Genomic DNA, 18,016 nt, shown 5'->3' with positions numbered 1-18,016 from the left:
AAAGGCTGAATAGGAGTTTGAGAGGCAGAGACAAGAAATCATTTTATTATCTATACCATAAGAGGTTTTGATTGTTAGGTCCTGGATCTCTTAGCCAAAGTGAAATGTTTTTGTTCCATTAACTTTCTCTTTTTCTAGAAAATTAAAGCTGTATTTCATCTATGTAACGCTGTTTATGCCTATGTAAGGTTCCACCGTCTGTGGCTTAAAATGTAGTGCCTAGGCGGATGGATGTGAAATGCCCCAGAGAGAAAAGCAAAGGAAAGTATTTCTGGGAGGGTCCTGGGCTAGGGGAGAGGAAGTATCCCTTGTTGAGTGCATAGTATGGACTCTCAACTGGACTTCCATTTTACTTTAATGCTCTCATTTAGACGCCCCAAAAACCATGAGAAGTGGTTTTATTCTGTCGGTTCTTCAAATGAGGAAAATGAACTTCAGAAAGCCATCTATAATGTATCCAAATTCACAGAGCTGGTAGGTGATCAAACTGGAAATTCAACAGGAGTCTCCATGATTTTCAAATTGTACCCTCTGACATTCCAGGCCGCCCTGAAAACAATGGCCTTTCTGAGGGTCAGATTCTCAATTTAGCAACGTGAGTTACACCCAATATGTCAAGTCTATTTTTTTTTTTTTTACCAGCAAAGCTTTTCCTGAAACACTACAAACAAAACCCACAATGGCAGCATTTACTTGCTACTTAATATATGCCAAGTACTTTATGGCTCCTTGTATGTTGCAGCTCATATTTAACTCTCTAAGGGCAGTTGTATTGACTGCTCTTTACAAATGATGGAACCGAGGCACAGAGAGGTTAAGTTATTTGTCCAAGATCACACAGCTAGTTGTGGCAGAGCTAGGAAGTGGGCTCAGGCTTCCGGCTCTGTGCCTGGATTTTTGATAACTGTGCATATTACTCTTTAACTCAAACACCCGATTTTTAGGAGTGCCTTCTCTGGGGGCGCCCTATTCTAGGCGTTGATGGAACCTTCAGCTGCTATGGTGAAAGGGAACCTGGGGGCCCGGCTCCGCTCACTCTGGTTCCCCGTGTCACGCAAAGTAGCCCTTAAGACACTTTGAGGAACCCTAGGGCTCCAGAGAACACAGTTTGTGAAACCATTGCTCAGACCAGCAACAACGTCTTCCAGGGGATATTTTATGCTCTCTTTGCCTTTTCAGTGTTCTCTCCCAGCAGCTGCCTGCCTTTTCACTCTAGGTACAATATCCTGACCCAGCAGGAAACTCAGAGCGTGTACGATGCCAGGTATTACGGGGGCCAGTGTGAGACAGTATACAACGGGGAGTGGAGAGCGCTTCGCTATGACCCTGCCTGTGAGCGTCTCTACTACGGAGAAGATGAGAAGTACTTCCGGAAACCCTACAACTTCCTCAAGTACCACTTTGAAGTGAGTCTGAACAGGGTGCTCACAGGCCGCTGTGGGGTGGGGAGGGAGAGGCCTGTTGATGGGGATGGACACCTTGCTTAGGAAGACTCTATTTCCTGTAGAGCTCATTGGTGTCCGAAGGCCCCTTTACATCTGCCCCCACCCATGTTCTGTGCCGAAGGGCACGGACAGGCAAGGGCAGGGCCAAAAAGAGGCACAACATGAGGGTGACCACCCACCTGCTAGATCTTGGCTCCATTCCCAAACCAATGAAACAGATTCGAGGTCCATTTCTCTGGGCTGCTAGTCAGAAGACTTATTACCAGGTTGTAATCTGTTAGAATGTAAGTATTTGAGACCTTGCACAGCTCACTGCCCCTCCCTGGGCCCAGTTTCCTGCCATGTAAATTGGAGGTCAGGACAGGAGGTGGCTGGGCAGTGTTCTGAGTCGAAGGCCCCTGCTTCACCAGGGGCAGCTACTCACTGATCACCTTTCTTGCTTTCCTTCCTTCCTTCCCTCCCTCCCTGCCTACTTCTTTCCTTTCCTTTCCTCCCTCCCTCTTTCTTTTTCTATTCTTTTCCTTTTTCTTTTCCTTTCTTTTCTTTTTTCCTTTTCTTTTCTTCCTTTCCTTTCTTTTCCTTTCTTTTATTTTCTCTTCTTTTCTTTTCCTTTCTTTTCTTTTTCTTCTTTTCTTTTCCTTTCTTTTCTTTTCTTTTTTCTTCTTTTCTTTTTTTTCTTTTTTCTCTTTTCTTTTCTTTTCTTCCCATTCCAGTATAGTTAACCTACAATGGTGCATTAGTTGCAGGTGTACAATATAGTGATTCAACACTTCCATATATCACCCTGTGCTCACCATGATAAGTGTATTCTTAATCCCCTTCACCAATTTCCTCCCTACCCCCACCTCCCCTCTGGCAACCACCAATTTGTTCTCTGCATTTAAGAATCTTTTTTTTTTTTGTCTCTTTTTTCCTGTGTTCATTTGTTTTGTTTCTCAAATCCCACATATAAGCTAAATCATATGGTATTTATCTTTTTCTGATAGTTTTCCTGTCTTGATTTTCTGTAGGTGATTTTGTGTACGGAGAGGGTTCTGCTGTTGAAAAGTGCTTGCTTGCAAAATGCTGATGATCCCTAAATTCTCTCTACCTCCAAAACTGTGTGGTTCCCCAGTCCCTTGGAGCACCACATGGCTCATGACCAGCCCCAGCGCCTACTCCCAGGTCATTCATTTCTGTACCCTTCACCCTCTGGGTGAGATGTCTGCACCTCACTGGATGCTTGCCATGCATCAGATCTTACGCTTGCACACAAATTCTCTCACCTAAGCCTCACAACACCACAAAGGGGTAGATAGTATCATCGCCCCATTAGATATGAAAAAGACTCAAAGACCTAGAGGGATAAAGCGTCAGGCCCAAAGCTGTAGGTGGCAGAGACGAGTTTCAAACCCAGATCTATCTGAACTAAGCCCGGCTATATGTCATTTAGAAGGCAAGACAGATCACACACATTCTATCTATATAGTCCTATGCATTCTGTCTTTACAGAGGGATGTAGGATCCCGGGATTCTGACCCATTATTGGTCACATCCTCCTCCCCCAACTTCCTCAAGAGATAAATATTGATGGCAGGATGAGGCCAGGCTTATGGCATCCGCTTCCCCACTGCTTTCACCAATGCCACCAGGCCAATGGGAAGCCGAGCCGGAAGACACAGACAATGCCATTTTCCTAACCCCGAGGATGGTGTGGGGCTTATGTGTCCGGCCAGACAGACTAGGCTATGCGGCGGCAACCAAGGATTCTGAAATCTCTGGGCTTTCGAAAATAATGCCCTATGCCACCCGTCCACCCTAAGTCGTCTGTCACAGACACGCGGGACCCAAACTAACAGCGGCTCCATCGCGACACATACGTGCTCCTGTGACTGAGGAGTGAACCACCCACGTGCTCTTAACCCTTGCTTTCTCGGCTCAGGCAAGGCGCGAGTCATGACTCTGCTCCAGGTGCCAGAGGAACGCCACTGTGCCGTGTGCCTGAAGTGAAGTAACCTGACATTTGTGGACGCAAACCTCTGCCTAGAACTCCCACACCTGCTGGGCCCCCCTGCCCCTTTCCTCCCAGATCCAGGCCCAGATGCGGCTTTTTGGGTGCCCCTGTTGTAGGGAAAGGCAGCCTCTTCTACAGGAAGGAGAAGTCAGGTGGAAAAAAAAAATCCATGCTCAGAACAAGACAGCATGTTATGAGAATCATGAGTGTGTGTGCGTACTTAAATAAATATTTTATTTTTATTTATTTATTTATTTTGAGGGGTGGGTGGTGGGCAGGGGCAGAGAGAGAAGGAGAGAGAATCTGACAGTGCAGAGCCCCAGGCGGGGTTCGAACTCACAAACCAGGAGATCATGACCGAAGTAGAAATCAAAGAGTTGGACGCTTAACCAAATGTGCCATGCGGGTGCCCCTTAAATATTTAGCACAACCACTAAGTAATAACTAAACTAACTGCTATGTTTTCAGAATTTTAGTGAGTGAGGATCAATCTAATGCCTGGAGTAGCCTTTTAAAATAATGATAATAATCTGCAGGGGCACCTGGGTGGCTCAGTCAGTTAAGTGCCCGACTTTTAATTTTGGCTCAGGTCATTGTCTCATGGTTCATGGGTTAAAGCCCCACATCCTCTCTGCACTGACAGTGTGGCCTGCTTGGGATTCTCTCTCTTCCTCTCTCTCTGCCCCTCCCCCCATTCTTGCATGTGCCCGCACGCTCCATCTCTCAAAATAAACAAACTTAACAAAATTCTGCAACTTGAAATATTTTACGGAGCAAAGACTTCAATATTAAGTACAGATTGAGATACAACTCTGGCGCACAAAGCTAACATCTGTTTGTTTCTTTTCAGGCCCTGGCAGATACTAGACTCTCCTCAGAGTTATACAATGATGCAAATGAACTTCTTTCTAAAGTGAAGAATGACAGGTCTGTGTCGGCAGGAGTGGTTGTTGGTGTGGGCCCCGCAGGCAGCCCTGAAACAAGAGTGGATGTGGGTTTATCCGGGTCACGAGACTCTTCGTTCGTGAATAAGTTAAACAAGTATAATAACAAGGTATTAAAGCATAATGCCTGTGCCAAACAGTATTCCATAATCTACACTGAACATGTATTACCTTAATTGCATTAAAAAAGTACAGTAGTAATTGAACCTTCATTTGCTTGTGTAATTGGAAATGTCTGATCAGTGGTAATCATGTTTGTTTTTCTTATTACACTTTTGCACACAGAATCACCACAAAGGGACTAAAATTGAATGATAAGACTGGAACTCTTCTCGCTTCACCCCATTCTTTTTCATGGTTACCTGGAGTAAACAGGGGAATACTTACAAGAGGAATGCCTTCAAGAGAAACAGCCAGGCCCTATAAACTAGCTTGGGAAGAATTTGAAAGCCAGCCTTGCTTTTCTGAATAGATCAGAGGACTGGCACATGCAAGCATTCATTTATCCATCAAACATTCACCACTAGCTTCCTTTGAACTTGAGCGGCCAGGCAATGCTTCCTGGAGCAAGGGACATCTACCTAAACGGGGCTCTAAAGACTAGAACAGGTTGTCCCGACGAAGGGAGATGGAAGTGAACAAAGGGTGCTCCGGGCCTGGGAAACAGCATTGTGCAAAGGTCTGCAGACGGCAGATTGCCTCCCACAAATTTGGGATTGCCAGAACTTCAGCCGGCACAGGGTGGGAAGGGAAAAAGTAGGGTCTAAGGAGGAGAAACCATCAGGGGCTAGAGAACTCTCTCTGGCCAACTATTTGAGTTGGTTAAAAGTTTACCAGAAAGCCTCAATAGCCCTGATACCAGAACTGCCGATTTAGTTGGGGCTCAAAAAATTATTCTGGATGATGAAAATACAGTTATGAAAATTCTTCAACAAATACAAGGTACATTCCAGAGCGTTGCCTTAAGTCAGCTATTGCTCTGAAGGGAAAGTGTTGCTCTGAGATCTGGCGATCACATGGTCATGTGGACTTTTCTCAAAGCAGGTGGCCTTTTCAAAATTTCACTATTACTTCAGAGCAAGTGAAGTAATGCCCACACATGATCCTCTCCCTCTTAAACCAATCCAGTATGACCCCTGTTATCTCAGGAGCCTGCCTTACCTCATTACTTAACAGTACAAGATTACCACTAGAATGTAAGCTTCATGATGGCAGGGGCTGGTCTCATCCAAGATTGTGTCCTCTGCTCCAAGCATAATGCCAGTGACTACAGACTCTTACAGATATGTGTTCAATAAGTTACATAAATAACTCATCTCAGAATTTCATGTCATCAAAACTACTCCTAAGCACAATTAAAAAACATTAAAAAATTTTTTTTAATGTTTATTAATCTTGGGGAGAGAGAGAGAGAAACAGAGAGTGAGTGGGGCAGGAGCAGAGAGAGAGGGAGACACAGAATCTGAAGCAGGATCTAGGCTCTGAGCTGTCAGCACAGAGCCCAATGAGGGGCTCAAACCCACGAACCGCGAGATCGTGACCTGAGCTGAAGTTGTACGCTCAACCGACTGAGCTACCCAAGTGCACCCCCCCCAAACATAATTTTTAATGGATACCTAATACTTGTGTAAGAGGCTTACATCATGCAGTGCTATAATTGGGGCAGGGAGCTGGGCGGAGGTGACAATGGAATGGGGGCAGAACACAGTCACCAGTACCAGGAAGCACATTGCAGTGACCAACCCAGTTGAGAGTTGAGGCAAACAGGACCTGAACAGGGTCAGTGGGAACAGAGATGCAGGCATGAGAGAGGCGGTCAGGCACACACGGGTGTTTTATATATGCCTGTAAAATAGAAAAACACTCCATTGTGGGTATTGATGCTCACACGTTCATAAATACACGTATCTCCCACAGCTACTAAATGCTGATCTTTCGCGTTATGTCATATGGTAAAATGTGTACTCTCTTTCTTCTCTCTTACTCGACGGCGGTGATTGTTGGCAGAAATATAACTTCATGAGAATTTCCACAAAGGTGCAGACTGCTCATTTTAAGATGAGGAGGGACAATATTGTGCTGGATGAAAGCATGCTGCAGTCATTAATGGAGCTTCCGGAGCAGTACAATTACGGCATGTATTCCAAGTTCATCAACGACTATGGCACTCATTACATAACGTCTGGATCAATGGGTGGCGTTTATGAATACATCCTGGTGCTTGACAAAGAAAAAATGGAATCGCTTGGTAAGTAGAACAGAAGCTTTATGCGCACAGTGGTCAATGCACACACGAGGATGGGCTTTGCATTTTTCGGGGAACTGACTATGAGCCACGTACGATCTTGTTTGTGACAACCATATAAGGTAACATACCTAATACTCAGGGAGGAGGCTGCATCGTGCAGGGCTGTAATTAGAGCAGGGAGACGTGTGGAGGTGACAACGGACTGGGGGCAGAACAGGGTGAAGTGCATTGTAGTCACCAACCCATTTGAGAGTATTATTATTTACGGGGAACTGAGGTCCAGAAGGGTGAAATCACTTGCTGAGAAGCGTCACGAACAGGATTTGAACTCGGACTTGTCTGGCTCCCCAAAACTATGTGTTTTTTATTACATTCCAGTTACTCTTTGATAATAAATAATACTTGGGATTTTGTTAGTTAAATTTTTTTAATGTTTGTTTATTTTTGAGACAGAGAGGGACAGAGCATGAGCAGGGGGAGGGGCAGAGAGAGAGGGAGACACAGAATCTGAGGCAGGCTCCAGGCTCCGAGCCATCAGCACAGAGCCCGGCGCGGGGCTCAAACTCGTCAACCGTGACATCATGACCTGAGCCGAAGTCAGACGCTCAACCGACCGAGCCACCCAGGTGCCCCTGGGATTTTGTTATTTAAAATGTTAAAACTTATTACAAATATAGATTCTTGGTTAATGGAACTGCCGTATAATCAGTCAGTGATGTTAGAAACCTGGAGTCATCCCAGATTCTTCCTCCTCCTTTACCCCTGGAGATCACAAAGAACCTTCAGTTCTGACTCCTGACCAGCCCTCATCCTGCCACTCTCCTCCATCTGCACTGCTACAGTGGTGGGCTGGGTTTCCATCTTCCACTTATCATTGCATTGGCTCCTAAAGGGTCTCTAGGGGAAGGCTCACCCCTCCAATCCATGCTCAACAATTGCTACCAGAATAATCCCTCTACTTTACAGATACACTGATATACCTTCTTTGCCTAAAATCCTGAATAGCTAAACCCCCTAGCATGGGGTCAACAACCTTCAAGGTCTCACTCCAAAAACTGCTAGAACAGTGGGTTCTCCAAGTGTGGATTCCAACTGGTATCATCAGCATCACCTGGAAACCTGTTAGAATTACAACTTCTCAGGCTTCCATGCCAAACGCACCAAATCAGAAACTGGTAAAGGAACCAGCAGTCTGTTGTTTGACAAGCCTTCCAGGTGATTCTGATGATCACTGCAGTTTGAGAACCACCAACCTACTCAATGAGTGAGGGTGGAGAGATCTATCCATATTCCAAACTAAGTTCAAATTCACCCAGTTTTAAGACGTTTCCCTGACTGCGCCAGCCCAGGCTGGCCATCTCTTCAGCACATTCATATAAATTCCACACTTATTTAGTCTTCAAAATATAATTTTCCAAATGCAAGTATTTTCCTCCTCTTCTAGATAGCATGATCTTTGAAAGCAGGTGTCATGTCTGACATGTTATCTCTTTGGCACTCAAAACAACGCTCAGTATGTAGTGAGAGTATAAAACGAGACATAGAGTTTTAAAGAGGGCATTAATTTAGATTCCTGGTAAGGGCCATTCATTAATTCATCCATTTATCCATGTATCCATTCTTCTATAATTTCAAATATCTATTGAGTATCTTTTGTGTGTTTATGCTAGGGGTACAATGGTGAGTAAATCTAAATATGGTCCCTACCCTCTTGCAGCAGAGGACTTCATAAACTACAGGTTGCAACCCCATAGTATGGATCACAAACAACATTTTGAACAAAAACAACAAAGGAGAGAATAGAAAATATCATAGAGGATTATAGGTAGTGAAAATAGGTTATTGCTTCAATAAATTTTTTTTCCAGTTAAACAAAGATATGCATACACAGATGGAGTCATGATACAAAACAAATAGTTTAAGATAGGTCAATACAAAAAAGGAGTTTGAAAAGCTTAATTCAAGCAGGTATTTTTAGAATCATTCAATAATGTAAGGATGGAAACATAGTTAATATTTGTTGATGACCTACTGGGTTCCGGGTCCTGTTGTGTACAACATCATTTAATTTTCTTGCCAATTTGGAGGTTGGTATCATCCCAGTTTTAGCCCAGAAATGCTGAGGCTCCTCAGGGAGGTTAATTACTTTGCCTAGGGCTACAGGAAGCTGGCGTCAGAGCCCTGGACCTACGGTCTTTCCACCATGTGGTCCTGGGTAAAGCCTTTCATTTGGGCTCTGTCTTTGGTGTTGGATTACTAATTAATTGTCTGGGGTGTCTCATGGCCCCTCCTCTTTAAAATCTGTGAGGCAGAAATGGGCTTCCAATGTGGTTAATATTCAAAAGGAGCCCACCAACAAATTGTCCCAGGGATAATTACCTCAGCTCTGTTTATAGAAAACCATATGTCGATAATAGCACAATTTGCTATTTGTGAAGAGCTGATTTTCTATAAATCCGGAAAGTTAGTGTTGCTTTTCTATAAATATGGAAATGTGCTAATCATCACCTCATCTGCTGGAGACCGCTAATAAATCAGAATTCCATTTACATATTAACCTACAAAGAACAAAAATATCTACCTTCTTTCCCTTTGACAAATAGAATCATGTACACCCTTCTCTCCACGTTTGATGTTTGTCTAGTTTCTTCTTTGTCATCGTTTCTCTCTCCCTTTCTCTTTGGATGCCTTTCTTTCTCTCTCTTTCCTCTTTGTTACTGTCTTTTTCTATGTATCTTTGATCCGTATAACTTTAATAATATTTATATTCTACAAAGTGATTATTTCTAAGAAACATCCCGTGTTGTATATGTTCACATCCTCAAAGAGCTGACCTTGGTATGGAATGATTTCAATGAACGCACTGGCTGGTTTGCTCTGGAGGAATTTTTTGTCCTTGGGTTTGCCTCAGATCCTCTCTGGGTTCACCTCAGAGGATGCACAAGGCTGTTTTCTTCTAACGTGTCCTTTAGATAAAATGCTTCTCCCTAAAAGACAGCATGAAACCATGCATCGACAATAAAAGGATGTCTTATAATTTTCAGTGTACAGACCTTACAAAAGTCTCTGAAGTTATAAAACACTGATGAAAGAAATTGAAGAAGATACAAATAAATGGAAAGATATTTTGTGCTCATGAATTGAAAGAATATTGTTAAAATGTCCATCCTACCTAAAACAATCTGTAGATACAATGCAATCTCTATCAAAATTCCAATGACATTTTTCAGAGAACTAGAACAAATAATTCTAAAAATTTTGCAGAATCACAAAAGGTCTCGAATAGTCAAAACATTTTTAAGAAAGAAGAACACGGCTGGAGGCATCAGACTCCCTAGTTTCAAACTATACTACAAAGCTATCGTATTCAAAACAGTATGGTATTGGCGTAAAAACAGGTACACTAATTGATGGAAAAGAATAGACAGCCCAGAAATAAACCCACAAATGTATGGACAATTGATATATGACAAAGGAGGCAAGAATATCCAATGGGTAAAGGAAAGTCTCTTCAATAAACGATGTTGGGAAAACTGGACCATTAAATGCAAAAGAATGAAACTGGGTCACTATTTTATACTATATACAAAAATCTATTCAAATGGATTAAAGACTTGAATGTAAGACTTGAAACCATTAGGCTCCTAGAGGAAAGCATAGGCAGTAAGCAGTTTGTCTTGGCAATTTTTTGGATTTAACTCCAAAGGCAAGGGAAATGAAATGAAAATAAACAATTTGGACTAAACCAAACTAAAAACTTTTGTTCAGTGAAAGAAACAATTAACCAAATGAAAAGGCAACCTACTGAATGGGGAAGATATTTGCAAATGATACATTTGATAAGGGGTTAATACCCAAAGTATATGAAGAGCTCATATAATTTAAGAACAAGAAAATAAACAATCCAGTCAAAAAATGGGCAGAGAATCTGAAGACATTTTTCCATAGAAGACATACGAATGACCAATAAGCACATGAAAAGATGTTAAACATCACTAATTATTGGTGAAATGCAAATCAAAACCAAAATGATGTATCACCTAAGCCTGTCAGAATGGCTACTAGCAAAAGACAAGAGATAGCAAATGTTGGCAATTGTAAATAATGCTGCAATAAACATAAGGGTGCATATATCTTTTTGAATTAGTATTTTCATTTTTTTTTGTATAGATACTCAGCTGTCGAATTGTTCTATATTTATTTTTTTGAGGAACCTACACACTGTCTTTGCATATTTACCTTTTTTTTTTGTGAGAACATTTAAGTTCTATTCTCTCCGCAAATTTCAATTATATAATATAGTGTTATTAACTACAGTCACCATGTTGTACATTAGGTCATCAGAACTTATTCATCGTACAAGTGAAAATTTGTACCATTTCAACAACGTCTCCCTATTTCTTCCCCCCCCAGCCCCTGGTAACCATTTTTCTATTCTCGGTTCCTATGAAGTTGATTTTATGGGGGGAAGAGGTTCTGCCATGCAGTATTTGTCTATGTCTGGCTTAATTTACTTATCATAATGCCTTCCAGGTTCACCCATTTTGTCACAAATGACAGAATCTCCTTCTTTTTAAAGGTGAATAATATCCCATTGTATATCTATACCATACTTTCTTTATTCGTCCATTTTTTGACTTACTTTGTTTCCATACTCTGGCTAATGTGAATAATGCTGCTATGAATATGGGAATACAGATATCTTTTCAAGAGAGTGATTTCATTTCCTTTGGATATATTCACAGAAGTCGGATTGCTGGATAAAGTGGTAGTGCTATTTTTAATGTCTTGAGGAGCCTCCATCCTGTCTTCCAGAGTGGCTGTACGAGTTTACATTCCCGCCAACAGCACACAGGGTTCTCTTTATTCTATATCGTCACCACCATTTGTGATCACTTATCTTTTTGATAATAGACATCCCAACAGGGGTGAGGTGGTATCTCACTGTGGTTTTGATTTGCATTTCCCTGATGATTAGCGATGCTGAGCACCTTTACATGCCTGTTGGCCATTTGTGAAACTTCTTACTTAATCTTCCAAAGATCTGTGCAAGAGGAAATGTTTCCTTACTTCTACAGATGAAAGAACGGAGGCTGAAAAGCCCTATCAGTAGTAAGTGAAAAATAGACAATACATTCTGAGTTACAGTCCAGGCTTCTTTCCCTTTTATCCCAGCTGCCTTTGTCAGGACTCACATCCTGGGAATAATTCTGACTTATTCTCCCTCTCCCCGCACATCTCATTAGTCTGTACCTACAATCTGTGCTTCTCTCCATTCCCATGACTATTGCTCACCAGGCTGTGCCGTGTTCTCACTGATGGTTCCCTCCAGCCACACTGACATGTAAAATGAGAAAAGTATCAGAGGCTAGTGGATATTCCATAAATATCTTTAGGACAAAGATGGTACTGGCCTGTTCTGGATGCCTGGTTTTGGGCTAATGTAGACACATCTGTTTCAGCTTCTGGGCCCTCTGTCTCTTACAATGCAACATAAAATAGAGTTTCCTATCAGAATCTAAGAATCTAAGTAACTTTGACTGGACACCTTTATCAGGGATGCTTGAATGGAAACCATGCATGGAATAGGAAGTAAACAAATGGTCCTCAAGACCCCAAAGGTTCATGATTCTATGGGTTTTGGCCATATTGAAAGAAGTCTGTGAAGACCTTACAGAAAATAATTGCTATTGATGTTTCGCTTGTGAAGGAAGCACTGTGTGGTCCCATAAAAACCAGCAGGCAGTGGGGGGGGGGGGTAAAAATATTTTTTTCTGAGATATGTTTGCTCTTCGTGAAGATGCTTCCATCTAAAAACTAGCACTTTATGTCTCTGAGTCTCAGTTTTCCCGTCCCTAACATATGGATAATAAACTACTTCAAAAGGCTGTTAGAAGAATTAACCAAGATATTTTTTTAAAGCGCTGTGATAGGTAAAACACTGTCAAAACAGCAGTTACTATTATGGATTACAGTTTTAGGTGGGGTCAGTAGGTTGTAAAATCATTGAAACAAGGACTATAGAGTGAAGATATATGCTAGTGATGTGGTAAAAAGGAATCCAAACTTGGGAGTCAGACCCAAAGGGTGCTCATCTTGGTTCTACCATCTAGTAGTTACAGGGCCTTGATCAGGGTACTAAATTTCTCTAATGCTCAGCTTCCTCAAGACCCAAGTAGGAACAATAACCAAGTTTTGTTTGGGAATAATTCACCCGCATCTTGTGTGGTAAATGTTTAGATATTTTTTCCCCTTGAATGCAAGATATTAGTAATGTAGCACAGCCGTTGAAAACAAGGATTGTGTCACTAGTACGTGTGATAATGGGCAGGTTATTTAATCTTTTCAAGTCTCAATTTCCTAACCTGTGAAGCTGGAAGTATTCACGGCGTTCATCATACAGAGTGGTTATAAGGAATAAGCGGACATATCCACAGAAAATATTTAGCACCCAATAAATATCAATTGCTGAGAAAGGTTCTGAATCAGATTGCCTGGATTCTAATCTCGTCTCCACCATTTATTAGCGAAGTGACCTTCAGGCAAATTAGTCATCCTCTTCATGCCTCAGTTTTCTGTTCTTCTAAATGAGACAACGAGAGTCCATACTTCATAGGAGTCTTATGAACACGAAATGAAACTATTTATGTGAGCGTGTAGCCCAGTACCTGGCGTGTATTAAGAGTTAAAACATGTTACCTGCCGTTGCTGCACTATGGTTGTGTTATTATCACCAGATGTCTTATTCTTAGCTTTTCTGTTATTAACTCTATAATGTTAACTGCCCTCTCATCTGTAAAGTGAGGATAACCAGACAACCTATCTCACAGGGCTCTGCAATTGGTCAGCTCTGAAACAATGTTCAAATGGAAAGGAAATCATTACCATTGTGCCCGGCCTGCAGTGGCCAATGTTTTTGCTGTAGATTTGGAGCCTCAGCAATCATGCCTTCTCCCCCACCTGCCCATTTTATTGATCAAGGTCATTCATTTCTGTCCCTGGAGCTTCATCCAGTTTTGGAGGGACTGCTTCTCCCATTTATCAAGGTCACTGTGAATTCTCATCACTATCTTTCAAAGTGTTAACAACTCTGCCCAAATCAGTGCCTGTGTTCCATCATTCCTCCCCCTGATGGATGCCAGATAAAAGTGACCCTGGGAAAGACCCTTCCAGCGAGAGCATGGTACGTTCTGCCTGTCATCGATCATCACCTTCCAGCTAGGGTCCTTGGACCAGCTAGGCTACCACCTAACACACAGGGTAGAAAAAGCCACAGGAACACAGTTAAAACCTCAGAGAAGTTGATGTCAAGTATAGTTTTACATTCTCTTCCTTCCCCTTTCTTCCCTTCCTTTACTCATTCATTCCTTCAGCTTTTCATTCAACAAATAGAAACACGGTCAGCACCGTCTAGGTAACAGTGTGGTTCCTCTCATTGAGGGGGAGTGGAAGGTAACAGGGGTTCTCTTTGCCATAATCATCTGATAATAGTCAGGAATGATTTACTATGTGGAAAACCAAGTCTGTTACCACCTAAAATGAATTAATTTTTAAAATTCACTGTACTTAAAGATAACGGAAATACTTGGTTGTAATAAAATATATTTGCCTATAGTAACTCCTAATATTGCTCATGTACAACGCATTCACCTCTAATATTCCAGATAATCTTTGTAATACCTTATGAGGAGTTGTATTAGTATATCCCCAATTTTATATAGAGAAAACTAAGGTCCAAAGAGCCTAAGTAAATTGCTCAACATGATTCCATTAGTACTGAATCAATATCTTCTGTTGCAGAGTTTGTGTATCGTCCAAGTATTTATCCCCCCAACATTTCCCCACATTCCGTCATTCGTTCTGATATTATATATTGCAGGCTTAGTCTAGCAGAGATGGCAAGACAAGACAACATTTACTGAGCATTTACTATGTGGCAGACACTGGGTTAAACATTTTAAATATACTATCTCCTTTAATCCCCCAGAAAGACCTGTGAAGAGGGGCACTTGGGCGGCCCAGTCAGTTAAGGATCCGACTTCAGCTCAGGTCATAAACTCACGGTTCGTGGGTTAGAGCCCTGAGTCAGGCTCTGTGCTGACAGCTCCGGAGCCTGGAACCTGCTTCAGATTATGTGTCGCTCTCTCTCTCTCTCTCTCTCTCTGCATCTCCCCACTTGTGCTCTGTCTCTCTCTCTCTCAAAAATAAACATTAAAAAAATTTTTAAAAAAAGACCGGGGAAGAAGACACTATACTCCCCAATTTACAAATTAAGAACTGAAGCTCAGTGATGTTAAATAACTTACCCAAGATCACGCTGCTATTAACTGGTGGAGCCAGGGGTCAAACTCAAGAACACGTGATCTTACCCCACGTGCTACAATGTCTTAGAGATGTGTTTCTTAGGATTTTCTAAACTACAGGGCATAGCCCATTAGTAGATTGTAAAAGAAAGTTAGTGGGTCATGACCAGCATTTAACAAAATGAAATAGAATAAAACAAGATGGAAAATACCAGAGTACATCAAACAGAGTATGATGAAGTATGGAAACTGATTTTATCTGGATGTGTGTGGGCTGCATCATGGAGTAAAGTTTATTGCTTAGCTTGGGGGAGGGGGTAGTAAAAAAAGTATTAAAAACACCATCTAGTGTGTTCCACTGAATATAGATATGTATTTCATCACTTTAAATAAAGGAAAAATCATCAGCTGCCATAAGGAAAATATTTGGAGGCATATTAGTTGGTATTCTAACTAACTGGTTTCAGAGAACCAATAGGATATAGAGATTTATTATAAGGAATTGGCTCACACAATTATGGAGTCTGGCGAGTCCCGAGATCTGCAGTTGGCAAGCTGGAGACCCAGGAGAGCCAATGGTTTAGTTCCAGTCCAAAGGTCGGCAGGCTTGAGACCCAGAAAGAGCTGATAGTTCAGTATGAGTCAAAGATAGGAAAAAAGCTCAAGTCCCAGCTTGGAGGCAGCCAGACAGCAAGAATCCTTTCTTACTCAGAAGAGGGTCAGCCTATTTGTTCTATTTGGGATGTCTACTGATTGGATGAGACCTACCCGCATTAGGGAGAAAAATAGACTTTACTGAAGTCTACTGGTTTAAATGTTGAGCTCGTCCAGAAATACCTTCATAGAAACACCGAGAACAGTGTTTGATCAACTATCTGGACACGACTATGGCCCAGTCAAATCGCCACATAAAATTAACAGCAGGGCAGACAAGGTAGAAAGCTAGAGAGAAATGTAATTAATAACTGCCAAGACTGGCCTGGAAAGCCTCATCTAATGAAACTGTTTATCCAAATGGAAATGAAAGATGGAGTGTTCACTGCGTTCTACCTGAGCTCTGTGGCAGGCAGCTTGCTGAGTGCTTACGTGCGTATCACGGTACTCAGGCCTCTCAGCACTGCCGTGAACCATCTATGGCTGTCCCGGTTTACAAACAAGGAAAACCAGGCACTGACAGGTAAAATGGTGTGTCCAAGGTGAAGGCATTGGCTAGAAGCAGGGTGAGGTTTGACACAAGGATTTCTAACTCCCAGCTCAGTGCTTCTTGGGGTATATCTGGATATATATATATATATATATATATATTTTTTTTTTTTTAAGTTTATTTATTTATTTTGAGAGAGCACTAGAGAGAGTGGGAGAGGGACAAAGAGGGAAAGAGAGAATTCCAAGCAGGCTCCACACTGTCAGCACAGAGCCCGATGCAGCGCTCGGACGCACAAACCAAGAGATCGTGACCAGAGCCAAAATCAAGAGTCTGACGCTTAACCGACTGAGCCACCCAGGCGCCCCACATCTGGCTATTTTATTTCACTTATCTTTTTATTTATTTTTATTTTTTAGAAGTTATGATCTTAAAAAAAAATTAAACCGCTGGTGATAGCTTTGAAGGTGGCTAAGTCAGGTCTCAAACATAACTAAGTGAGAATTATACTCAATATTCTTTTCTAAATGAAGTCTGGGATCAGTTCAACCCACTGATTGGGCACTGTAATTGGGAGAATTGTTAATGGTCAAATTGCCCAGCTTGTGGTTGTCTGTTCTGAAACTTAGGTGCAGTCACAGAGCCAGGAACCAGCATGATGAGCTGGCACCCACGGCACTCAAAGAGGTGAACCTCAGAAGCTTGAAGGTCAGAAAAAGTGTCTAAGTCAGTGATGGCAAGTGGTTTCTATAGCAAATGCTACCCAGATTATGACACGAGACAGGGGCTCAGCCCGACAGTGCTGTGATCAATTAGTAATGTCTGTCAGAGGCAGCAGAATAGAGGAATGAGGGCCCCTGGGCTGTGCATTTTTTATTCCTTTACAAGAATGAGACAGAGGCAGCCCAGATGATTAAACTGTGTATGGAGAGTAATTGGGGTGGGATGAATGTGTAATTTAAGTCCCTCAAATTCGCATACTTTCCATCACATTTATATATTATTGCCGTTGCTTGCTTATAATTCCCTTTCAGGAAGGTACTGAGTAGAAAACAACATTTTTCCTTGTTACCCAAAGTAGGAGGCAGGAAACACTTAATCTCTGAGGAAAACACTTCTCATAATCTAATCTGCATCCATTCATCCATCCACCCATCCATCCTTTCATCCTTCCAACCACTCATCCAGTCAATACTCACTGAGAACCCATGATTTCCAGGGACACAGAGATGAAACACACAAATCCATGCCCTGGAAAAACGTGCAGTCAGTTGGGGGCTGAGAATAATACAACGTGAAAATGCTCAAATAGAAATAAATATAGTAGGAGCGCAAAGGAGGGAGCAACCACCCTTTCTGACCCTCCCCTTTTCTAGACTCTGAACTTCTAAAAATCAGGCAGAGGAGCTTGCCTGATGGAGAAGGGAGCTAGGGCTTTCTGGGTGGAGGGCCTCTTATGACAGTGGCTGAAGCAGCAAACGGGTGAGGGTGAGTGGTAGGAGATGAGTGTCTAGGTTCACCCAAAGGCCAGACTCTGATGTGGAGGGCTGGCCCCTGAGGCCAGTGCATTAATGAGAGCAATCCTGTGGCTGAGCTATGGCAGGAAGAGTGATAACAACGCTAACCTGGAAATGGAGTCAGTATTGGCCTCCAGGGAGCCACAGAGAGGATGACAAGTAGCAGAATGGCAAGCTGCTGGAGCCATGCAAAGGTGACCATTGAGAATGGGAGGGTTCCTGCCACTGGATAAGATGGCTGGCCTTCAAGGGAGCATGCTGTGTGGCCCTGCTCAGCCCATTACTCACCACTGGGCTGTGCGGTACTATTTGCTGGTCTCTCGACTTAACCATACCCCCTTTCTCCTTGGGCTTTACAAGAAGTAACGTGCTGTTTCCTCTACCTGGATTTCTGCTCCCCTCCCCATACCCTTTCTTCTTTG

The 18,016-nt window shown here is 42.4% G+C and overlaps 1 protein-coding gene across 1 annotated transcript in view; it reads left to right on the top strand.

The window, feature by feature from the left end:
* C8A (complement C8 alpha chain) overlaps positions 1-18,016 on the top strand; it is a 69,304-nt gene that overhangs the window by 31,248 nt on the left and 20,040 nt on the right. The window contains exons 5-7 of the mRNA XM_047873344.1: positions 1,217-1,406; positions 4,289-4,492; positions 6,390-6,630. Coding sequence (XP_047729300.1) covers positions 1,217-1,406; positions 4,289-4,492; positions 6,390-6,630 — 635 coding nt within the window. The remainder of the gene's footprint in view (positions 1-1,216; positions 1,407-4,288; positions 4,493-6,389; positions 6,631-18,016) is intronic.

This window comes from Prionailurus viverrinus, chromosome C1 (genome assembly GCF_022837055.1).
Source record: "Prionailurus viverrinus isolate Anna chromosome C1, UM_Priviv_1.0, whole genome shotgun sequence".
Classification (NCBI taxonomy): Eukaryota; Metazoa; Chordata; class Mammalia; order Carnivora; family Felidae; genus Prionailurus; species Prionailurus viverrinus.
Note: the sequence above shows the minus strand (reverse complement) of the source record. Positions and strands in the feature narration are given on the sequence as shown.